Source organism: Chlamydotis macqueenii, chromosome Z (genome assembly GCF_036417535.1).
Source record: "Chlamydotis macqueenii isolate bChlMac1 chromosome Z, bChlMac1.mat, whole genome shotgun sequence".
In the NCBI taxonomy this organism is placed as follows: Eukaryota; Metazoa; Chordata; class Aves; order Otidiformes; family Otididae; genus Chlamydotis; species Chlamydotis macqueenii.
The window spans coordinates 81,058,002-81,083,988 of NC_141593.1; the positions used below are offsets into that span (position 1 = coordinate 81,058,002).

Sequence of the window (25,987 nt, forward strand, 5' to 3'; positions counted from 1 at the left end):
TTAAAAATGTAAAACACATTTATCAACACATTTATCAACAATGTAACAAATTCCCATCTGGGTTTATGAGATGCTCATCATTTCTTTCAAGAATCATGCTAACAATAATTATGAAACTATCTCTGAACCTTTCGAGTACTGTCATGTTACAGTGATGAACCAACCTACTGCCAATTGCTGCCTACAAACTAGAAGAGTTCACTGAAGCACATCTGACATTATCATTCCAGTAAAAAGTCTTCATAAACAGCAGATTTTGAAAGCGGATTTAGCATATGCAAATGAATATATTGCATGCAACAAAGATTCAGATTTAAATTTCAATTTCCTTAGGTACTATTAAGTAGTCTTCAATCCTTGCTAACTTGTCTGTCCATCTACTTCACTCACCAAAAAGCAATGCTGAAGATAAACAGATTGTTAAAAGCCAAAATCTTTCTAGAACTGTAAACACAGTACACATACATGATTTAGATTTTTTTTTTGTGCTACCCCTACTAGTATTTTCTTTCTGTTGTCAAAGGTATTAGTTCAAAAATGAGCAAGGTAAAAGGACTGGAATCTTACGGAAATACATGCCTTACAGCTCAGGAACTACTACTGGAGTGAAATTCAGCATCCTGCCTCATTTTTAGGTACTTTATCTAGTTTGCTTAAACTCTTCTATGTCATGTTTCTGTTTCACACTCACCTATCACAAATTGAAAATGATAAGTCAGTATGAAAAGCACCCATGACCAACAACGCATGGATTCCTAAGAACTGCACTTACTATTGACCTCGGTGTCCAAGAGTGATCTGTTTCATGTAAGCTCTTCCTTCAAGTGGTACATTCAAAAAGTCTCTATTCCACATGGATTCTTCTCTAACAAGAAATGAGATCACACTTTAATTTACTTTCAAGAACTTACTCAATCTCTCTCTTCAGCTCAGCTGTGCATTTTTGTCCAAATAGTGCAACTCTTAACTATTTTTGAGACATTTATTCCACCGTAACATTGTGCTAAAGCAAAAACCTTCTGCAACATTCATTAGAAAATGTGATACAACGTGCACAGAACTAGCACTGCCAAATTGCTTCTAAAGGAGATCACCTAAAATGGGATTTAACCACTTTCAGAAATAAGGAGAGGGGAAGTACTTAATTTAGATGCTTTCACCCTACCTTTGAAACAGGACATAAAGTTAGGAAGAGTTTGTTAGGTTCTCTGTGAGGACTTTTTACTGTCCTCAGGAAAGTTTACCCTTACTTCACTGCAATACAAGACATTGAAAACACTCAGTTCACATACTCTCAACAGACACCTGTTAAGTATTTGGCGTCTAACCTCTTCAAACAGAGCAACCTCTTCAACAGCCCTAGCCAAGCAAGCATCCCATGAAAGCAAATGTCTGTGAGCCTGCCTATATATTACATCAGTATCTATTTATTTTGTCCTCTCAGTAACACAATTTTTGCAACCACTAAAAAACTAACAGCAAAGGCATAACAATAAGTCAAGGTACACAAACATAATTTTGCTTAATCCATGGTGTGCAGCACATAATTCATTATATTAAAGTCTCGCTACCCAGAGAAAATCTGGAATGTTTAACGATAAACTGTCTGCGCAAAGAAACTGAAACAAGAGTGTAAGGATTTCTACTAATCATCTGCAAATTTTATTTGGAACTTGATCCTGCAGCCCTTATTCACAGGATCAGACCTATTGAGTTTATTCACATGAGCTTCGGCTGCAAGATTGGACCTTAAGTACTATCAGGTGCACGTGCAGCCTATCATCAGATTTTGGGTTATTCATGTAAGAAGCTACCCTTTCAAATGCAGACTACTTAATGCTTCCTTCTTCATTAACTTACATGTCCTCTTCTGCTGCTCTGTGCTTTCATTTGTGCTATGTAAATAGCTTCTTTCTCTCAGTCATCCAAACAAATAATGCTCTTTGCAACCAAGGAGGAAATTAGTAGCAGGTGAACGCTTATTTTTTAAATGATGTTGAGACCAAGCTGTTCTTTAACTTAAAGGAGATCTGGAAAAAAAAAAATCCCATTTTACTACTTAGCGATGTTAATTATGGGTTGTCATTGTCATAATTCTACATACTTACTCTTTTCCCCCACACAAATATTAAACTTGATGGTTAATCTACTTTATGATACGCTGGACATAACACTGGGCACACACATTAAAGCAGCTTATTTAGTGGGACAAGACTTCTCTGATGATGTAAAATTAACTGTACCTTATCATACATAAAACACGGAAGGAATTTCTGACTTCAGCGTTCTATTTCTTTGCTTTCTGTATCTATTCTACATAAATACAAGATACTTTCTTGTGCTATGGTGTGGCAACCATGGTCTCCAAGCAATCACCAAATTATAATTACCTACTGTTAGAGCTGTGACAGATGCTCAGAGGGACAGAACACGCAATACCTGTGTAGTGATGCTAGAGATACTCTGGTTACTCTAAGACCACGGAAGGAGAATGTCAACCAATCCTTCTCATATGAAATGTCATTATCAACACAACCTATATGACTGGCAAAATGCAAAGTCAAATCCCAGCAACAGAATTTAGGAGTATTTTCTTTACAAGTACAGTTAAATTCAACGTCATGATCAAGTAGAGGCTGAAGCTGACTACCAGCAATTTCAGTAGACACAGTATCAGTTGAAGTGCGGCACAAATAATAAACACAGACATCTATTTCAAATGCAAGGAGACATACATCATGTGAGTCTAATCTGGAGTGTAATCTAGAATCCAAATCTCCATAACTCCTGTCCAGAAAAAAAAAAAAACAACATAATTCAACCTTGAACTGTAATGGTACGTCTGCAACAACTGAACTGCTGTCACAAAACTGTTCTCAATTCTCCTTCAAACTTGCCACACGGATTAATCTGCAGTTAGAAGCAGCTGCAACACCATGTTCTGTGCACTTCTGTTGCCATTTTAATTTTCAAAAAGCAAATGGAGAGGCTCTCCACAAAATTCAATGCTGCAATAGCAATGACTGAACTAGCATCACAAAATTATTAACTGTTCACTCAATTTTCTACTAGGAGCACATATCAAGAGGCTGCAGAACAAATTGTGTGCCTGAAATAACAGATCAATGAATGTAGAATAAAGTGATGTAAGAAGTGGAGACGTTGATGAACCATTGTAATTTGTGAAGAATCAATTTCCATACAGCCAAAGAAATGGCAGAACATAACAGATAGTGCATTCATGACTTTTAACAGCAAGAAATAATGGATTACCAAATGGAAATTTATTAATGCTCCAAGAAAGAGAGAATGATGATGTAAGAAGGCTAGGAAGTGCATTCGCTTCTTAAAATTAGTAAAACGCAATAAAAGCAGCCCACAATACTGTCCTGCTTTCGTCAGGGATGGTTTGGGGGGGGTGGGCATTGATCCCTCTCTCTCTCCCCACTCTGCTTGCTGCTCAGCTTCGTTTCCGTGATCATTGCTCGGGACGGGCTGTATCGGTCACTGGGACATTGGGTGGTGAGAAATCATGCGTTGTTCATTTTTTAATATTTCATTATGCTTATATTTTGTTATCACCGGCATTTTGCTTTGCTATTCTAGTAAACTGCCTTTATCTCAACCCATGAGTTTTCCTTTCCCCCTCATCACTGGGGAGGGGAAGAGAGAACTGTGTGGTGACCAGCGCTAAATCACAACAAATACATCGGTACGGTAAAAAAAAAAGTTGCCTTGAGCAGGATGGGTAAATCCTTTAAAAATCAGAAAACTAGCATACAATTACTGAGCTAACAACAGAAACACTGAATATATAAAACACTTCCTGTCTGATGATACAAGTCTAACGACTTTATCACCTCACTTACGTCCAGCTACGTAAATGTTCAGCCACAAACATGTATTAGAGAAATCCTAAAGCCAGAGGATGATGTTTCAAAGCAAAGGCCTAAGGCCAGATTTTACTGCATCACCTCATGAAGTATATGAGCTGCTACTTCCTAAGCTCTCACAGTTTGCTGAACACATCTTACCCTAGACTACAAAATGGCTAATCAGAAGGTAATATATCACTTCTGTACCATTCAACACCTACACCAGTGACCCACCAATCTATGGCACAAGAGGAGGTTTTATCTTTGTGAACAAATGCCAAAGGTCCTGCCCGTCAGTGTCCCCGGCATTCTCAGATAACTACATAAACAGTCATTGTGCCAAAATCAGACAATGGAGCATTTATAAATTCTGGCTTGCTGGAAGAACTGGTAGTATCAAGCACCTAGCAGACAACAGACTAAAATACAGGTGAGTGTCTTTTTTTCTCTAAAACCACAATACAAATAAAAAACTTAGAAATAATTCACCCTGTCAGATTCCTGACCTCAAACTCTCCTTGCCTCTTGCCTTGCAATATAAACAAAGTGCATTTTCAAAGATCACTCAGAACTGAATACAGAGAATGACTATAACTAAGGCAAAATCACAGATGTAAGGCACCCACTCCTTGAACGCACCCCAACTTCTGGTTCACCAAAAGTCACAAAAATTTGCTCATAATGTATGGGTTGAAGCTGTGGCACTCACTACTCAGATGCATAGAATGAGGCATTTGGTGATGTTGCCAAACAAGAAGGTGTGGTGGCACAGGAGCCCAAACGGACACACACTAACCTTTACACTTGTGTCTTGTCCAATTCATTTATTTAGAAAACGGAGGTATTTGAACAATACAGACACACACAAAGGTCTGCACACCTGGAATAGGTGCCTATCTGCCTCCTCTTGGAAGAAACACGTATCAAGTAACTTGGACAATGCAGCAGACTGGGCAATAGCACATTCCCCATTTTAGAAAAACAGACAGTTGAGGTGAAAGGGTGTGACAAGCAGCAACAATAGCCCCCATCTTCTCCTCTCCTGCCACAGTTCTTGCAGGAATGAGGAGGAGGAGGCAAAAAGCAAGGTTCTTCAGTCCCCAGGAACAAAGCTCTGCCAGGACAAAGCAGTGCTCAACAGCTGGGCAGCTGCAGCACATCCAGCAGAGCCCAGACGGTCCCCTGAACGAAACAGAGGGGCTGAGCTACCACAGAGCACCACATCACCACATGGCAGAGCTGAAGGACAGATGGCCTGCTCTTCCTGTTAATCAAGATGGGCAGAGGCCTTTCTTGAGCCCACATGCTCAGTGCCTACAGAAGTTCCCAGAGCCTATCCTGCTATACCTAGAAAAGGCCATGTAATTAGGTATTTCTTCAGCTTCAACAAATGCATTCTTGGCAGCGTGAGAAACTTTACGAAACCATTTGGTGACAAATTTAAGTATATACTTATTTATCCATCCAAGAAACTCAATCAAGATGCTTTACACTATTTACTTTGAACAGCGTAGGACTGGCTGTCATTTCAGACATTTTAGTTTGCGTTTTACTCATTAGTACACAGACTGGTTGGAGGTGCACAAGAAGCTGGGAGGGTCCACAGCCAGAACAGCTGAACCCAGCTGACCAAACGGACACTCCATGCCATAAAGTGTCATGCTCAGTAGCAAAAGCCAGGGGAAAGGAGGAGAAAGGGGGGGATGCTGGCAGTTATCTTCCAATAAGGCATTTGTCTTCTCAGGTCCTATTATGCATGGAGAATACCTGCTGTCCTGGAGATGGCTAAACACCTACCTGCTCATGGAAGCAGTGAATTAACGCCTTATTTTGCTTTGCTTCTACGTGCAGCTTTTGCTTTACCTGTTAAACTGTATCTCAGGCCACAGATTTTCTCACTTTTACCTTTCTGATTCTCTTCCCCCATCCCCCAGCACAGGGAGTGAGTGAGTGGCTGGGGTGGGCCTGAGCTGCCCACTGGGGTCAAACTATGACAACAAGAAGGTTTCAAAGATAAAATGTCTAAATATGTACAATCAAACCTATCTCTGAGTAGTCTGAACTAATATAACAGAAAGAGTAAGTGAGGAATAAATGCATTTAATTCTTACTGAAACAATAATATTAATGAAAGTAGACAAGCTGCGAAGCAAAGGCAGCTCTCGAATGACGCGCCGTGATGACTCCAACAGGCAACATTATAAACCCTAGTCTGTGCACAGAATTGTGCAACCCCTTTCATGGGCCTCCAAAAGCCACGCTAATGTGAGCAGCATTTCTACCTAGAGCTCAGCGTCCTGAGGCTCTGTTGGGCAGGGGTGGTTATGACAGTGCAAGGAAGACCTCTGCACATACTCTTCTGCATTTGCTGAGATCAGATGCCTTTCTTCTCAAGTCAATGCTCTGACTCCTGAAGTGTTACAAAAAGCATGGCACTGAAATTAGTAATTTTCACATAGAAAAAGAACCAATCGGTTGCTTCTATATCTACTACATCCACAACATCCCTACAAAAAGCCTTGGAAGTACCAGTAGCATTCAAATATCTAATACATCAACAAATATTTAATCAATTAATCATCAGATCTCTACGGAATCAACCTAGTGGCTCCTAGCATCTCCTGGTAACATGAGAAAACCAGCAAATACATTTCTCTTGCACTAGAAAGTAAAATGCAACAATTTTGTACCCAGTGCTGCGCCTTGAAGAAAAGAAAGTTAAAGAAAACGCTGCACAGTAAAATATTCTCTGATTTGTGTAATCTAGATGACATTCTATTTTGAACACATACTAAAGTAAAATTGTAGTCTAAATCACATCTTCGGCTATACAGCAAATGATGGAAATTACTGTTAGAGCACTGACACGCAACAAATCTTGAGAAGTCATTTGTTACATGACTGCAGCCTCACTAAATCTTACTTAACATATATGAAAGTATCATTTCTACAGAGAAACACAAAATAACCACAGCACACCAATACATATACACATACATACAAGCACACAACTAATATACCTCTCCAAGAGCTTCATAGCGCTTTTGGTTCCATCTATGCAAGTCTTCACGATAATTAAACACAAATGGTTCCCCAGTTTTTATGTGTCTCAACTGCCCTTCTGTAAAAGAAACAAAATCAATAAATTTTAATACACTTCTTCATTAAAAGTATGACACATTTAATTGGTTAAGATTTTAAAATAAGTCTACATCTAAAAACTGGGCTATTACAAATTTCTTCTTTTCTGGTTACACTGTTTTTGAAGGAAAACAATTGTAGCATAACAACAAAAAACATTCCCCTTGAATGGTATACATTGCTAGACAAAGCTAAACAGAAGTCAGGACAGTGAAATTACACGAAGATATCAAATGCCAAACGGCTCTGTAAGTTTTCTATGGACTAACACTGAAATGTGAACATCAGCAGCTAATATCTGATCTGCAGTGTCAATTTGGTGATCAAATTGTAGCTACAAATCCCCTACTTCAAAACCAACTGCATTTCTGAAGAAAAGCGAGTACAAATGGGGCTGGAGGCTGGGAGGAAAGGGAATATTTTTTTTCAAGATTAACATCATTCCAGGTTAATGTGAAAAAAACCACGTCCACAATTAAGGTAAATATTTCAACTCCTAGGCACCACGCAATCAAGTAAGAGCTCTTGGATTCAGGGTACGCTGAGGTTACAGCAGCAGAACAAAGCAGAATGCTTGATTAGAACAAAACCACATGCTACTCAGATTCCAGTGTAACTTTCTGCAGTTGGCCTTGCTTATAGCGAAACTTTAGCAGCATACCAAACCATAGACGAAGACATGTACTGAGCTAAAATAACAACAATAGTAAAAAGGGAACCAAATAAGAAGCAAACTGCGGAAAATAGATACCTCGCCAGTAACGTTTGAGCTTATTAGACAAAACACAAGTTGTAGTCTCAGAGCATCACAAAACTGCAGTAAATTAGAGAAATACTAAAACCAGAGATATGTACAAGTATATCCTTTGAAAGCCAAAATGTCTGCATGAAGAAAGTAAGGCTTCTCAGACAAATATTTCCTTTTGAATAGTATGAAATTACTAACTTCGTTCACGCATTTTCATGACCTTTACATTTTGATTCTTGATGTTTTAAATAAAGTATTTAAGATCTGCTATCTCTAATAGTTAGGCTTATCTGCTCATTTGATATTTTCTTCCAGACCTGTCCTACCTCACAGACTAGACACCAGGGAAATTGTCCCGGGTCCAAATATCCTTCTTCCCATATTTTCATCATAACTCTGCCTTCAGGTGTTCCTTTCCACGTAGTTACTCCACCTAGTTAGGCCAGTCAATAGTACATGAAGTTGCTTTCTCCACAAGTGAAGTGGAACAAATACCTGGTATATTTTTTCTTTGGCTTTCTGGAACCTTTGTCTTCTTCAGATTCTTTAAATCTGATTAAAAAAATCTTCCTTACTTTTCCATCATAAAAAGAAGCACAATTATGACATAAAAGTACATGATCAAACATTTGAATTAAATGTACAAAAGTAAAATTGAGACATTTTTCCTCTGCTGACCAGCAGCATATGCAACAGATTTTCCTGCTTTCTGCGGACATCACGTAGGCTGTGAGGTTAGTGATGGAATATTCAATAACACCATTCTAAAACATCATTCCCCAAAATTCAAATTTCAGCCCTTTTTATCAACCACGTATGAACCATTAACTCTGAAGTCAGTAAGGAAGACAGTAGACACTGTGCAGATCTAAAAATAAGGAGCTGAAAAGTGACAGAGCTGAACCCCTCCCATCAAAGAAAGAGCATCACTTTCATGACACTTTTAGTCTCTAAGTACCTTCCTGTGAAAGCCATCAGGGTATTAAAAAGCTAAGTGTTGCATAAATGACTATCATTTAAAGGAAAGCTCTTTTTTTTTTTTTCTTTAAAAGTGGAAGATGTAAGACAGGCAGATTTAGAAACTAAAGTTCCTCTCTGTTCACAGAGCAGGCACTGCAAAGAAGTAGAATTGTAAACGTCCCCATTTGTCCTACAGGTTTCAAACAATTTTGAAAGAGCCATTTCCTGGAGTCTGGTATTACTTTAGCTCAGAGGCTTACTTCTCAGATGGATTTTTAAATGTATGCATTGGAAACTATAAATACTACTAACTAATTTAACACACAGATTCATCTAGCTGGAAGGACATGTAGTCACCACACACTTAGCTGTAATGCAAAACCGTGACCCATGGCAGAAGAGCAAGAGACAGTCTATCACACCTCTCACCTTTCCACCAATATAAATAGGTGTTTTCCTACCAGTATCAATGAAACACTTGGAATAAACTGTTATCTAAATAATAACTTATTTTGTACCCATAAACATCAGTAAACAAAATATTTCTTAAATGAGTAACCACTCTTTAATTTTGCTTTATAATGCTAATGCTACAGAATTACTTTCAGAATTTTTGATTCAACACTTCCACATTAGAAAACAGGAAGCCATAAAGTAGGCACAGTACAAACGCACAGTATTGTATAAAATGAGGGATTTTTTTGACAATTTCATGAAATTAAAAACTTACTTAGCTAGATTTACAAGTCTGTTAACATGAAGGCTTAAAGTTTTATTCTTAACAGAAAAGTGTGAAATTCTAATAGGGACTTATAAGGTATAATTAAGGTTCTGATAACCTCTCAACATTATTCTAAGTATAGCCTTTACAAAGCATATATGACTTACTCTCATTAAAAATGTACTCAAATCCTTCCAGAGTATCAGGAAATTCAAGTGGTGGCTCATCTTTTTTCATTAGTTCATCCAAGTCTATTCTAGACAATAAATCTAAAAAAGGAAAAGAAAAATTACATAATGCATGCTATGTCTTTTTTATTTCACTATTACCACTGACAAAACGTGTTTGTTCAGATTTGTAGATCTTAAGGACAGAAGGACATCCTACACATTACTAAACATAGGACTTCGTTATGGGAAATTGCATTGCAGATTCAAAAGCTAGGCCTCACTGTCAGCATATCTTCGTATTTATTTACCTATCTATCTCTAATGTTGATCAAAAAATGTCCAGGCATAGAGAAGCCACCAAAGACATACTGATTTGTTTCAATGATTGATTATCCCCAATGTTAGAAGTACATCTCCGATATGCATCATGGTTTTAATATGAACTTACTTAGCTTCCATAACAAATCACTGATACATTCTTGTTTGCCTTCTTGAAGAGCTCAGATTATTAAATGCATGTGATGAGAACACTCCTTAACCTATAGACTGAGTTATCTAAATGCTTCTTTCCCTCAGCCACCCTCCTTTAGTAACCCTCAAGGCAGAGAAAACTGCCATCCACTTGACAGAGGCCATGACATACACATCCTTTTCAGACTAGGATGGTATATCCTAGTGCACCCTGTATTCACTCACGCAAGTACCCCAAAGTAACTATAGTCCGCATTCTTTACCTCAGATTTAAGGACTTACATTTAACCGGAGGCAAGCATGTATCTTTTGCCTACATCTAACTACTAAACAATTACTGCATACACAGATAATCATGTACAATCATCTCTCCTCTCCTCATTGCTCATCATCCACATAACCCATTGCTATCCTTTTAAAATACTTTCTGATTATTAATAAAAACCATCAAGAAATGACTCAGCAGGATTCCACTGAAATGTATTTTCCTACTTCCTCGTAGATGCACTTAAGATTACACAAACATTCAGTTCAGGAGCGGTACACTGACCTTTCACTATTATTCACTATCTCCATAAATGAACATACCATGCATTACCAAGGAAATACATTAAGTATTCTAAGCATATTGGTGTATTACCTTTACCATCCAAAGCTGTAGCTCGAAGGGAATAAAACAATTTGAAAAGACTCATTTTCTTTAAACTTGTGTTGTTTGACATCAACTAGACTTCCATCCTTTAATTACTTAGAGTCATTATTTGAATAGGTTTTGTACCACTCTTTTTGATTAGTCTGGTCGCCAGTGACAAGCCTATAGGTTACTCATGTTACATAAGCTTACACTTGGTACATTAATACTTGAAATTTCTGCGGTGTTTAAAACGTACTGAAAATTAGCTTCAACAATCTTGACAGTTCCTTGGCCTGCTCTTTTATAACTCCTCAGGTTCACATGACATTCAGTCCATTGTCCATATGATCGTCTACAGCAACTCCTCCCGTAAGTGATTTCACCCGGTTAAGCTGGAGGACCAAGGGCCATCTTGTATGGCTGCTGAAGTTCAACATCTCTCCAAGCCATATTATGGTATCTGACCATCTCTGTTGTATCTAAATAGCTATAAAACATCAGAGGTTGACTGGAAGATTTCTAAGTGTGGCTTTCTCAACCACAGCTCACTTTTACATCAAATCTGTTCAATAGCAACCCTCATGACATTCCATTCGCATAATCAATCATACGCTTGTTCTTGTGCATTGTCCTTTTAAAGTTCTGGGGGAATTGCTTTGGTCCTCAACCAAATGACGGGAGAAAGAACATAACTTTCTCAGAGAAGTTTTTAACAACAGGATGCACAAAGCCTGTCCTTTCTTTCTCTGTACTTTCACAACATCAAGGTAGCAAAACAGCCTCTAGCTCATCTTTCTCCCCTTGGTGAAAAGACTCCAGTCACACCACACCTCCAGAATTTAATTTCACCACAGTTTTCAGGTCTTTTTACTGTGACCTATTTTGAAACATGTTTACACAGAAGTGTCAGTTACCATATAACAAAATATCCATCTCCTGAGTAGCAAGGGCAGTACTATGTGAGCTACATTAAGGTCGTCTGCAGAATGTACAGCTTGTCATGATTTACAGCTTTCATCAGTCACTGCGACTGGCCTGTGCTCCAACCACCGACACAGACGCTTTCTTCCTGTGCAATTTTTCAAGTTAAAATTAGCTAGAGTGTTCTTATAACTTTGAGATTCTTTCAAGATCTGATCCACCATTCTCACCAAAGATCTTGGGCTCTCCAACTCAATTCAAGACTGGTTCAACAGAGCCCAAGCCAGAGTGATTGTCAGGAAATCTTCTACAGCTCAATTAGAGCTCACTAGATCAGGAGAAGAAAACAACATCCTCAAGTTTTCATTACGTGGAATATTTCTTGGACACTAATACTTAACAAAGATCAAATTAAGGCCAAGTGAAAAACGGGAGTTTTACTTTTGCAAACACGAAGTATAGTTTCACTAAAATATACTAATTCGACAGAATTAGTATAAAGTTTGAAAAAAGCATCGCATAGGTTTTCACCAAATGTTTCACAAACACACAGTTTTAACTGAAGAAACACCATCTACCATCGCTGTACAACAGAACACGTACTTCTAATAATTCTTTGGTAGAAAACAAATTTTTACATTGGAGTTGCAAGGTATATTATTTTTTCTCTTTCAAAATTCAATTTAGAGAGTAAATGTGTGACGCAAACATTTCTAATACGTCTGGTTAGCTTAGTTGCACGTCTAGCCAGCCCCATGTACTTCCAAAACTGAAAACAGTATCTAAAATATGTCATTTACTTAATTTATTTTTTCCTCAAGAAAATTACTCCACTAAGTCACTTTTATTTCTTTTTAAGCATAGAATACAAAGAAAAAATTACAAAATCAACAAGAAAATCAGTGTGCTGAAAATGTTTCCCATGCAAATATTCCAGTCAAAGAGACTTTTAAAAGCTGTAATACAGTTGCAAAAGTATAAAACATAAGTGGCCTAAAAATTAAATTACAACTGCCAGAAACTAAGAACACAAAACCACCTGTCAACTATCTCAGAGGACAACTATGCAAATAAAAAAAAAAAAAAAGATATCTTATTCTGTTACTCCTTACCACAGATCATTATTTTTTATATCATCTTATGAAAATACTGATAATGGACACACAATTAGACAAAAAGCATTAGCACAGATGGACTAATAGTCTCTTCCAGGATTTCAGTTCCCAGACTCCAACCCATAGTAATGTCAAACTATTTTCCTCCCTTAATAATTGTTTCTGAAATGTCAACATACGTACAAAGGAGGCAAAAAGACTCATACCCTTTAATGCAGTAGTCTTTTCTTTTTCATCCGGGCCTCCTTGCTGGAGCTGAGCCATCATTACCCAAACTGTCAAGAGATTTAAAATACTGAGGTAAACGTACATTAATCGTCGAAGGCCAATCTGAAAAGCAACAAGAGTTGGAAATGAACAAATTGACTGACTTCTGCTTCAACAGATCCCATTTGCTACTGCTTACATTGCAAAAACCAAGAAACTGGTCCAAAAGCAAAACTCCCGCAAGTACTGTAAACCCCTATAAATGGGTATCTTATTCTGTTACTCCTTGCCACACACCATTATCTTTTATATCATCTTATGAAAATACTGATACAATTTAGGATACAATTAAAATTAACTTTTTCCTCTCCTTCAAAGCTTATTCTGGACTCTAAGGTCTCCTCACACTATCCTAGACTAAGATATTTTACAATAAAGTGTGATGCACACCCCAGTATCAAGTTTGGTCAAAGGTTCAAGCTCACAAGAATGAACATTAAACTCCTCCCTAATCCTAAATGGACAGCTATCAAATTGATACTTAAAAAAAAATAAAATTCTAATCTAACATCAGTAAATTATAAGCCCTTTGGAGAAGCACCACACTTGTAAGTCCAAAGGAGAAGATACAAGAAAAACCAAAACCTAATCAACAGAACTACACGGAGTACACCGTTTTAAACTACTGTGATATCTGCAATACATTATGAGCATTGAAATGTACAGAGTAACTGTCCAGCTACAGAACAAACCTTAGCATATGAAAGGTGAGAATTCACATGCAAATACGTTTCTAAATTTCTCCTCCTGCACAGAAGGCAACCCAGACATTCAAATCTGCAATCTCTTTCATCTTGAATCTGACACCGAGGGAGCAAACTACCACATCACAATCACCGCTTCCTCCTTCTCAATAAAAAGACTTCTGTGCAGTGAATTATTTTTCCCTTCATCTTTTTTGGTTCTTTGTTTTATCTGTCAGTCATTACCAATTTGTTTTATTCTTCTTCCCGATACACTTTATCATGGATGAGTTTGCATGAACTGTATGTATTTCTGCAGCAATTTGTAATGTTCAAACAAAGAGTAACAGGATTCACGAACTGTACTGCTGGCTCCCTAATACTTACACCTGTAAGAAAGACCCCAAAATGGTTTATTTTAAGTAACAGCGGTTCACTGTAAAGGCAACAGAAAAAACCTTAAAACAAATAAAGCATAATAAAGACTATTTTTTCTATAGTTTTTAGAGAAAATAGTCCAAATAGTCCACTGACAAAAGTTCACCAAATACAAAGTCTTGACCAGTTTGTACATTTGCAGCACAAACCTATTTACATTCTTGTAAATAATTTGGAAAAGAAACTAAGCCATTCCAGTTAAAATCATTAGAAGTGCTAGAAAATGACAGTGATAGTGTTTTGTGATAGCCCAGATGAAAATTTTTCTAGTCATAGAAACTGGGTAGTCCTCCCTACTCCAGATTTGAAAATTTTTAATTGGGTAAAGGTAGGTTAATACAGTTACAAAATACATAGAGGTGCTCAAAGGCTTATTACCCAAGGGCAGAAACAGAAAATTTATCTGAACCGATTTACCTTTGTATCCTATCCCCTAATCAGATAAATCAATGCAGTGACCAGGAATCCCTGGCATTCTTGACTCTACACTGGATACCCTTCTTCTTCCTTTACCAGATGAAGACCCTGCCACTGCGGAAAGAGTAGATAACTTAAGAAGTTCACTTGCCGAGCTAGAAACACCAAAATAATTAAATAAACAAATAAATCTGAATTGAGCTTTGAGAGAGAATTTCCAGTTCTCTTTGACAAAGTTAAGCTGTTACAGCAGCCACTGGAGGGAAGACTTGATATTAGAATGAGGATGAAACAAGCACACAGTATTTCATGCATTGTTTGTATGAACACAGCATTTTGTTGAATCCCTCACTGATATTTGTTTAAATGACAAATAGAAGAAATTAGATGAGAGGGTTGGATTTCCTTTCTTTGACAGACAGATGTCGAATCAACTATAGTCTGATGGGGCAGATATGAACAGTGGGAAAATTATAAAGCTCTCTGAATAACTGCTTATAGGCAAACACAGGAATTGCAGTTTGTTCTGGGCATCAGCTTCAAGCCCCAGCGATCTTCAGGCACGTATTCTGACCACTCCATACCATTCACAAATACCATCATCAAGTTTCTCATAATAAATGCAGATGATTTTAAACGTGTTTTCCTGTAAAATTACTTTTAAAAATGCCTTTTCTGTGATTGTTTTTTTGCATTAGCTACAGCACCCATACTTCCTAAAAAGCAAGTTACTACTTCATCTGAAGAAATACATACAGTAAATAAGTTTCTTGTCAAGAGAACGTATATTTATCTGCATGCATTTTGTTTTCCCATGTAAGCTTAAGATATTCTACCACAAAACATCTTATGCATATTCTGTGCCTCTTCAACTCAGCGCCTAGCAAGACTCAAAACAACTTCTGACAGCAGAAATATTCTGGTTCCATGGTTCCACACGAGACAAAAAGGCTGCTTTTACATCATACCCTTACTAATGGAACTACAGAACTGATGGATTCACAAACAAATGCTCATTAAATTAAAAAAAAAAAAAAAGACAAAACAAACCAAACACCAAACAAATCCAACAGACTATTGCACACCTAAGGGAATACACAAATATTTCATGTTCTTGTTTGTAAAGCGGTACTGGAACTTTGGACCACCGAGCCTGTGATTGTACAACAGTCCTAGCCTTCAAATCAAGGCAGAGACTGTATCATACACGCCCACTCTGAAACAAGCACACACATGCACAGATTTCTACAGACTTCCACCATCTTCACTGTGCAAATGCAGCTTAAAATGTTGCAGAAAAATGTAATATATTATTTTGCTCTACATTAGCAATATCTGAAATTAAGTCAATGCTAACAAATGTTCCAAATAAAGGCTATAAATAAATAATTGTAGTGCTAACCCACCACAGGTGCAACATAAGAAGAAAACCCACAAGTATTTTCAAACAGCACAAGTCCACCAAGTTTATTGGATAGTAATCTGAAAAGGAGTCATCAGAATGCTTCTTTGTATTGCACTGCTTTATTAGAAAACAACTGAATTAGACTCTTGTTCTCTGTAAACTGACATCCCAAGCAAGCCAGGGACAGGCACGGGTTAGATGTGTGCAATGTGGCTGATGACTGAGTAAGATCCAGTTTTCTTCAAAGAGATGGCTCGGTGACAGCTTGGCTCCAGTCCCTTCTCTGTACTGGCTCAACAAAGCAAAAAATACATACTTTAATCTTAGTAGTGTTTTCTGTCTAATTAGATTTTATCTATTCCAGCTTTTAGGGCACTACAGACGACATCAGTAACAACTGCTTCAATTAAGGTTGCACTTCACTTTCCTTCACTTATAAGACCCTATTTTCAACTGCTCATAGGTTTGCCAAACTTCAGCTCTGAAAGCCAATTATTTCCAGTTTGCTTTAGACTAAACGGTTTTGAAAAAGTTCAGCTAAAATGTCTAGCTCTTGAATAAGAAGAAGGTTCAGAGACGGTATCTTCTGCTCAGCTCTGCTGATGTTAATAAGCAGCTACAGCATCCTCATCTTGCAGAGATCTGAAATTTAGCCAGAGGACCAGCTTAGCCATGTGTGCCTCTTGCCATTACCCGTAAAGCCTGCCCAGATCCACTCAAGCAAAAATTGCCTTTTGCACACGTTTAATACAGACTTATTCAGACTTATCAGAATTTCCAGAAAATTCACCTATTTGCTTAAAGCATACTCCATCTAGCTGCAAAAAGCCAGAGGGAAGACGCACAGGAAGGGAGTAATAAATGCTACAAGAGCAGGATCTTTAACCACGAGAACAGAAAGAAACTGGCAAGGATCCTAAACTCCCTGAATCTCAGCACATCTTCACATTCTACCACACGGCAGTGGAACTAGCTGATAAAGTGCACAACTGCAGCTGACACTAAAGGTTGATTTATTTGCACAGCAGCTACCTTCCAGTGTAATTCACCCTGTAAGCTCAGAAAGCAGAAGATGACAAGCTACGTGCATTAGCATCCCAACCGTGCCAGCAACTCAGTTGTTTACACAAGGCAGAGTCAACATGATTCCACCGGCTGAAATTTTAATTATTTCAGTTTAACTTTCTTGAAATGTTGGAAATTATCTTCATAAACACATGCAAGTAAATATGATCAAATAAACATATCAAAAGAATATAAAAAGAGGCAGAATATAAAAAATCAGCCTCTGGGAGGTTTATAACATGTTGCCCTTCTCAGCCAAACATGAGGTCCAACATTACCAAAGAATCACAGAACAGTTTGAGTTGAAAGGGACCTTAAAGACCACATAGTTCCAACCCTTCTGTCCTGGGCAGGGACATCTACCACTAGACCAGGCTGCCCAAGGCCTCGTCCAACCAGGCCTTGAACAGTGCCAGGGACAGAGCATCCACAGCTTCTCTGGGCAACCTGGGCCAGCACCTCACTGCCCTCACAGTAAAGAATTTCTTCCTTATGTCTAACCTAAATCGACCCTCTTCCAGTTTAAAACCATGACCCCTTGTCCTACCACACCAGGCCCTGCTGAAGAGTCTCTCCCCACCTTTCCTGTCAGCCCCCTTTAGGCACTGGAAGGCTGCCACGAGGTCTCCCCAGAGCCTCCTCTTCTCCAGGCTGAACAGCCCCAGCTCTCCCAGCCTGGCCTCACGGGAGAGCTGCTCCAGCCCTCTCAGCATCTGCGCGGCTCCAACAGGTTCATGTCCTTCTGATGTTGGGGACCCCAGAGCTGAACACAGTACTCTTCTGTAGTAGCAACAGCTTTGAATACACGTACTGGTTTTGTCTGGGGTAGAGTTAGTTTTCTTCATAGCAGCTTGTATGAGGCTATGTTTTGTGATGCAAACAGGGTGGGTAGCACAAGGCTGTTTTAGTTCCTGCTGAACAGTGCTTGCACAGAGCCAACACCTCTGCTGCTCCTCACCCTTCCCCACCAGAGATTGGGCTGGGGGTGCACAAGAAGTTTGGAGGAGGCACAGCTGGGACAGCTGACCCCGCTGACCAAAGGGATACGTCATACGACATGGTGTCACGGTCAGCAGTAAAAACTAGAGGAAGAAGAAGAAAGTGGGGGACATTCAGAGCCATTGTGTTTGTCTCCCCAAGTCACCGTTATGTGTGATGGAACCCTGCTTTCCTGGACATGGCTAAATACCTGCTATTGCTTATTTTGCTTCGCTTGTGCGAGCAGCTTTTCCTTTCTCTATTAAACTGCCAGGGAGAGTGGGCTAGGCTGCCTACAGGGGTTAAAACACAATAATACATAATAAAATAGTTTCTTAAATATGCAGAATATCAATAATTAAGTGTACTCAGAACCCTACTTCTGTTCAGGCAACCAGGTAAGCAACTCTGGGTACAGAAAAAGTGATCCTGCAGTGAAGGTGGGAGAATGCCACCTAGAGAACTCTGTTCAGAGGAGGTATTTGTAGGTGTTCCTGTGGAATATTACTCTACTCCCAAAAACCAAAATGTTCTCAGATAAGCTCTTTTTGTATATTTGCCATTTTCAGGACACTCAGCTGAACGCTTTCCTTCAATGCTCAGACCTATGAAATGTTGGACTCCTGTTCTCAAAAGAACTTTGAAGAACCTTCCCTAGCTTTCCTGAACTCAGCACCCAAGATGAGCTTACACTGATGAGCAGCACATTCATTTCAAGACACCTTTCACCACTAACTGCCTCCAAAAGGCCAGTAAGAATCCTCCATGAACAGCAGATGCTAGGGAAAATTCAAGGAATTAACATTTATGAAGAACATCCTGCCATTGAAGCCTGACAAAAAGCCCACGTAACATCTAAAAATGCCATATGCAGTGCAAGATTCGTAGTGTGTTGTTGAATTAGTGCATAGGTCTGCATCTCAACTGATGGGGACAAAAAGAAATGTTGAAGCAACATAATTATTTGCCAAATAGTTGTGTGAAATGCTTTTTGATTACAGAATCAGATTTTCCTGTCACTGTACATCACAAGGATAAGTCATAAGGGTTTGGCACAATATTTCTTCATAATATATCTGAAATTGCCCTATGACAGTTTACAAAAAAAATCAACAAACTGGTTTAGATTATATTTTAAGATCATCTGCACTACACTGTTGGTTTTAATGGTATTCTGGTTTGAAAGACAGGGTGGAGAAGGCGGACTCTCAATCACCTAATCTCTGTACATACTAAGCAGTTACAGGACAAAGCCAGAATTTTTAATCTTTTTTTAATGTCATCTTCTCTCAAGCAATCCCATGGGTCAGCTGGGAGAGAAAAAGGCCTCTGAACACAGAAGAACTCGAAGACTATTAAAAGAGCCTTCTCTTAGGAGAGACACTAAAGTAATTTGCAGGACAGCCACAGAAGAAGAGAGAGAGTGGAAAACCCTAGGGAAATGATTTCTGCTTAGGCTACCATTAAAAGCCGCTAAAAAACCCTAGACATATGCATATGTGTCTTGTACTTTAAAACCACCTTTTTTCTCTCCCCCTTTTCTCTTAAGTAATAATGCAACTTTCAGAAGAGCCATGAACTGAAGACTCCTGAAAAGAAAAGACAAGTCGGCTGGAAACTCAGTGAATCCAGGTCTGTAGCCCAGATCCTCGCACACAGCGAGGTATTTCTAATTCTACTCCAGACTCTGTGCTGAGGAGGTGTACAAAAACAGACCAGGAAAAGGTAAGAAGTGCACCTAGCTTTCTAGACATACCTGTTCCCTCCAACACCTTCCAGAATGCGCACATGGAAAGACTAAACATCACCACCCTGCCTGACTACTCTGCATCTAACACAGATACTTGGATGACAAAGAAATATCCCAAACAGAAGGCTGCTATGTGGAATCAAATCATATAGAACCAAAATGAGCATCCAGGGCTACTGAAGACATCAGTTCATCACCAAGATATCTTATTTCAGAATCAGACTAAAGCACCCCAAATTCCCACAGTGTACGCACTTCCTCTTTGCACTGTGTGTCTCTGTGTCTCAAGAAATCTGCTTTAGCGCTCTGCGCACAGCCTCTCCTCCTGTAGGACATCTGTTTCTTCTGCTTTACCATAAACTACTTCAAGGAGGTTGAACAGATGTATCAAATGGTTCGGTTTAGTCTCAAGTTTAAACATCTGTCCCAGCAGTAACCACTCCAGCACAAGGGCTAAAGAAACTTCACCAACCGTTCCAAAACAATCTTGTAAAATTCTTTGTCTATTTTGTGAAAAACACTGCATTTCTTACCAGTTTGAATTAATCCCTCCTAGGGAGGAGAACTATCTTAAATTTTGTGCAGACGGCGTGACAGAGCAGAGTTTAGCCAAGTACTGCCAAACTCAAAGGCGCAGACAAAAGCAGCAGATGAGTAGGATGAAAGACACTAGAGATGCAAGTTAGTTTGACAAAAAAGCATCATCAGGAATTCACGATTTTTGCTTTTAAGGTTCACAGTTTCAGGCCAGACAGGCCCAAAAAATCCATCAGAATTACTTCCTGTGAAACAGAGGCCTTTTACTTCCTTCAGTTACCACTTTCCAAAACCAGTAACTTGTGCTTAACCACAGCAGTTCTTCCAGAAAGGCATCCACTCCAAAGTTCATGTTATTAAGAGCTAAAGAGTTATTAAGAGCTGTGACAGTCTGAAAGGCCAGTCAGTGCCTTTCACACTTCTGTTTCCACTTTGAATTACTCTGGCTTCAGGATTCAGTCACTCGTTATTACTATGCCTTCCTACGTTACGTTTTGTCTCTCTATTTCCTCCTCACTTGATTAGATGCTACAGTCAAGTCATAACTCTTTCTTCTGGTAAACTAAACAAGTGTAGCAGAGTCTCTTTCTAAGAAATGTTGATTCTAACGCAAAGTAATTTTTTCCAGTTTCTCTGTCCCCTTCCATTTTTTAAGTCCAAACTGACAGCACTATGGAAGCCAAACTCCATAGGACAAACATCGCTGGAGTGGCAGCTTCTCAGGAAGTCTCCCATTTTTCCTGATTTCCTTGTTTCAGCTCTGAAAACCTGAATTGCTTTTTAAATTCATGTTTTTAGATTGTAGACCTAACTTGCCAAACTGGATAGTATCAAATAAATTCTTCACTATTTATCATTTCACCAATCTTAAGTTTAAAACAAATGTTACTCCTAATGATTTAACATTATTTCCCAAGATCATACCTACGCAGTATTTACTAAAGGCTACCACTCTTAAAAACTGTTACATACAACTTGTTCAGAAAGACATTAAGTTCCTTGTGATGTGGCTATTTCACTGATGCTAAATAATCTTGAAGTTTGAATGAGATTTGTCTTGAAGTACCTCCTTTACAAAATATTAAATCTGTTATACTGAAGCGGTAACTGTAACCAAGCAAATTCATTATCTCAACAAGCAGAGTTTATTCTGTCATTTATTTACTAATAGATTAATTGTCAATTATTTATTAATAGAATTTCCTATCGGGATCCCTTTATTTTACCCAAGCTGTGACAGCCAGCTAAACAATCTACTATTGTCTGGATTCAACCATTCTCTTCTACCAAGTACCAACAGACCATCTGCACTTCTCCTATCTTCTACGACTTCCTTATCATTCCAAATATTACTTAAAATTAGTAACAAAGGACTCCCCTTAAAACCTCTTTATCGTTCTTTGGGTCAACTTTAATAAACAAGCACTCTTAGAAAAGACAACAGCTAACCATTAAATTACAGAGGAAGTAGTAGACCCTTCATAACTCTTTCAGACTGTGAAAAGATGCCTTCTCAGAAGGAATGCTGCTGTTAAACACAGTTTACCGATTTGAAATGCCTGGTAGTTGAAAAACCTAACAGCTACAACAGAGTTTATCGATAAAGTAACAGTAATTATGGGACAAGGGTCAACAATCCATTGCGTTATTCAACCTTCATGTCAACTTTTCATCAGACAAATATTATTTTTACACTGCCAGTAAAAGTGTCTTAACTGGTCAGACACTTAACTTCCATGAGAATTAACTATAATGGAATTAGAATAAACTACAGGGAAAGCAACCCAAAATAAGTCCAAAAAATTACTCAACTTTAAAATATTTCTCAATCTTGCAGGAATCAGATGAAGCAAATTTCCGCATTCCAACGGACACGCCTTTTGTGTTACTGTCTCTGAAACTGTACAGAACATAATGAATATTATTTCAAGCTACTCTAATTTGGAAAAGGAAAAATCCAAAATTTATAAGAAAGTAGGAAACACTTTCTAGACTATGTATCTAATGTTGCTCAGAAGTTGAAAATGAGACCGAAAGAAACAAATTAGTGGAAAGCATCCTGGCAATGACATCCTGGGCTGCGTTAGGAAAAGCATCGCCTGCAGGTTGAGGGACACGATCCTTCTCCTCTACGCTGCACTCCTGAGACACATCTGGAGTGCTGCGTCCAGTTGCAGACTCCCCAGTACAACAGAGACACGGAATTACTGCAGCAAGACCAGCAAAGGGCCACAAAGACGTTAAAGGCCTTGGAGTATCTGACATTTGAGCAGAGGCTGAGAGCTGGGACTGTTCAGCTTGAAGAGAAGACTCGTGGTGGGGTGGGAGGGAGTTTTATCAATACCAACTAAACGCCTGATGAGGAGAAGAAAGATGACTGAGATAGAGTCTTCCCAGTGATGCCCAGTGAGAGGGCAACAGGCAATGGGCCCAAACTGGACATTTGAACACAAGGAAAAGCTTTCTTACTCTAAGGGTGGCCAAAGACGGGAGCAGGCACTCAAAGAGGTTACAGAGTCTCTGACCTTAGAGATACTCAAAACTTATTGAACACAGCCCTGAGTGATCTGCTCCAGGTGGCCTTGCTCTGCGTACCAGGGTTGGACTGGACAATCTTCAGAGGTCCCTGCCAATCTCAACCACTCTGCCATTCTGTGAAGAAACTGAAGATAAGAAACATTAAACATGCACAACAAATGAATATGAAAAAGTATGTGTGTGTGTGTATACATATATTTACAGGTTAGTCACCTCCCACAATAGCAATGAGTACCTTATAACACGGGACGCAAGAGCAGTGTGTGGCCAAGCAAGAATTAGAGCTTGTGATCTCACGGGTTTCAGTTTCGTGTTCTTAGGAATTCCTTTCTCATTCTCCAATTTGTGTGAAACAGCCAAAATTTATCATCATGAATCTGTCAAAACTACCAGGGCCACAGCCATGACAAATCTGTGAAACCTGACAAAACTGGATGTTACTCATTCTGTTGGCAATCATTCTTTCAAGCGCATTAAAACACCTTCAAGCTAGTTTAAAATCACGCTGCAGATGAATAAAACCCTAAAAAGTGTCCATATTGTGTTTCCTTAGATTATAGCACATGCTTAATACATGTGTCTTCCTCACCCAAAGAGACTACTAAAACACTTATGCCTACAGGTGCCAGGGAATATCAAAATTAAGGTCGCCTGCACAAACTCAGTTCAGCACCCATGCACTGAACGCCAGTCTTATACAAAAAAACAATGTGGAGAAAACAAAAACAAAGAGGAAAGTTGTCACCTCATCCTCTCCTACTTCTGTAAGTTAGTGTCATCTATATCTAAGCGTCTGTTCAGTGTGGTCTTGTCTAAAAATTATTTTTAAAAATACCCTTGACGAATACTCCACAACTTCCCTGAAGTTAAGTTCATGTTAGCTAAGTTCATCCTTGAACATTCAAATCATCAGACCTCCTGCCTTTTGCTCTGCTTCCTACAACTGTGGTTGACAGCCCTGAGGAAAGGAAGGCAAGGGGAAACCTCTCTCACCAAAGTTAAAGTTCTCCTCACCACGCAAGACGGATGGCAGCGCACACTCTCCAGCTGCTGCAGAAAAATCACACCCCCCAGTACTACTGACAACTAAACCACCCTGTTTGACACAGTATGAGTATTTTGCCTTTAACAGACATCTATTCCAATGTCAAACCATACTTTTCACGAGAATATTTCTCCTAACTTTTGCTAAAGCCCTTTACCTCATGACACATAGAAGTTTACGCCCTTTCTCCTTGTAGCATCCATTCCAATATCTGGAGACTATCATGTCTTTCTTAGTCTCCTCTGCTCTGAGCAAACTACTCTTTCCACATTGCACTTCTTTTCCCCAGACTTCTGAAGATTCTTGTTGCTTTCCCCTGGAAGACTCTCCCACGGGCTCAAACCATTTCTTAAATGTTATGCCCCAAACTGATGAAGCCCAAGCAATGTGCAGTACAGTGAAATTATCACGTGAGATTTTTAAATATGTCCCTTCTATACATCCCTTATTGCAACAGCACAGTGCTACTGACGCATGTTCAGACTATGATTCACCTAAAAATCTGGGATTCTTTTTTCTAGAGTTATTGCTGTTTCGTATTTATGTAGGGAACTATCTAATCTAAGTACAGTTCTGTGCATTGGTCCTTTTAAATGGCATTATTTCTTTTACATTGCTTCACTATTTTTTCCAAGTCCTTTAAAATTCTAAATTTATTCTTCACAGAACTTGATTCCTCTCCCAGTCTAGTACTCTGTGTAGAATTAATAAATGCACTCTCTACACCGTCATCATCCAAGTCACTAACAAAACGAAGGCACAATTACATTTGTTTTTTTCCCCTGCACTTCTGCCTTTGTCAATGTGCAGCATGAAGGTGCTCACTTGATAAGGAGTTATTCAGTTTTTTTGTCTGACCTTCTCTCTCCAGCTTTAAGTATGACCCTCCTGTTTCTCTCAATCTCAGTTCTTCCTCCCCCATATTTAAGTGCCTCTCAACCATGCTCTCCTGTTTCTCTCACAAGCTGCTAGTCCCACCTGGCCTCATTCCACCCCAAGAGCTTCTAGTGCCATTCTGTTCCCTCTCCATGCTGTCTTTGTTCATCCTTTCATTTTAAGTGCTTTCCCACAGATGCTGCCAACTCATCTCCTCATTCCAAACTTCCTCTCGTCCACTGCATTCCAGTCCTCTGGTTTCACTCATGCTGCCATTACAGAATGGGAATAACAAAGCCTGAAGCATTTTCCTCAGACCAAAGTACCCATTTGTCCACTTGCACCGGTCACAGTGCGGTGGTGGAACAAGCAGGCTCAGTTGTTCTGTGGCACTAGGGCACATGTCCAAACAACAAAAACGGCACAGCATGTCTTGCAGAGGTAGAATCACTGGAGATTTTTACATTCTAAAAATACCTGACACAAAAGTAGACCTTGCTGAACATTGTGTTTCTCAAAACACAGAGGCACTGTACCACAGCATGTGTTTGGGGGTCAACCTGCCCAACCCCCTGAAAAAGCAGGTCTTATCAGAACAGGGTGCTTGGGTCCTTGTCAAGTCAAGCTCTGAACACGTGCATCGACAGCGATTCCACAACTCCTCTGGGCCCCATTCCCATGTTTGACCACCCTCATGGTAAATTTTCTGGAGGTACATCTAGCAACACTTCCCACAAAGTAAAACACCAAAATATATTTATCTGCTATCCTACACTGCTAAAGAACAGTAGATAAATGCAATGTAGAATGAGTAAACAAATTTAAAACACTATGTAATCTACACCATGCTCCTTTTCTGGAAAGCCACCACAGGTATAAAGCTTTCTTACATTCCTGTTAGTAGTATTCTCTAAAGATGGCAATTCTCAGGAATTTTCTAAACAATGTTCTTTTAAATGTTTCCGCTGGACAGCACTGGGTAGGCAAAATCCGAGCTTCTCAAAGGAATGCATTACTAGCTTTGAAAAACTCAATTTCAGTGTGATACAAACCAGGTATTATTTTTTTTTCTCTCATACCAAGAAAATGGAGTTATGGGTTGGTATCATTAAGGAACTGGATTTCCCATCTCAGCATATTTCCATTTCTCCCCTCCTCCCTCGACCAACTACCTCAAACAGGCAAGAAATCAAACGTCTGGTTATTTTGCTCTGGTCCTCTCACAATTGCTC

The 25,987-nt window shown here is 39.1% G+C and overlaps 1 protein-coding gene across 5 annotated transcripts in view; it reads right to left on the minus strand.

The window, feature by feature from the left end:
* Window positions 1–25,987, minus strand: part of ARB2A (ARB2 cotranscriptional regulator A) — a 253,900-nt gene that overhangs the window by 219,846 nt on the left and 8,067 nt on the right. For 2 of the 5 annotated variants that reach the window (XM_086770364.1, XM_086770366.1), the window contains 3 exons: window positions 12,963–13,031; window positions 9,613–9,714; window positions 6,896–6,996 (listed from right to left, as the gene is read on the minus strand). In XM_086770364.1, the coding sequence (XP_086626490.1) occupies window positions 6,896–6,996; window positions 9,613–9,714; window positions 12,963–13,023 (264 nt within the window). In that variant the 5' untranslated portion in view covers window positions 13,024–13,031. Of the gene's footprint in view, window positions 1–6,895; window positions 6,997–9,612; window positions 9,715–12,962; window positions 13,087–14,561; window positions 14,676–25,987 lie in introns of those variants that run through there. The other 3 variants (XM_086770365.1, XM_086770363.1, XM_086770362.1) reach the window with 3 other exon arrangements.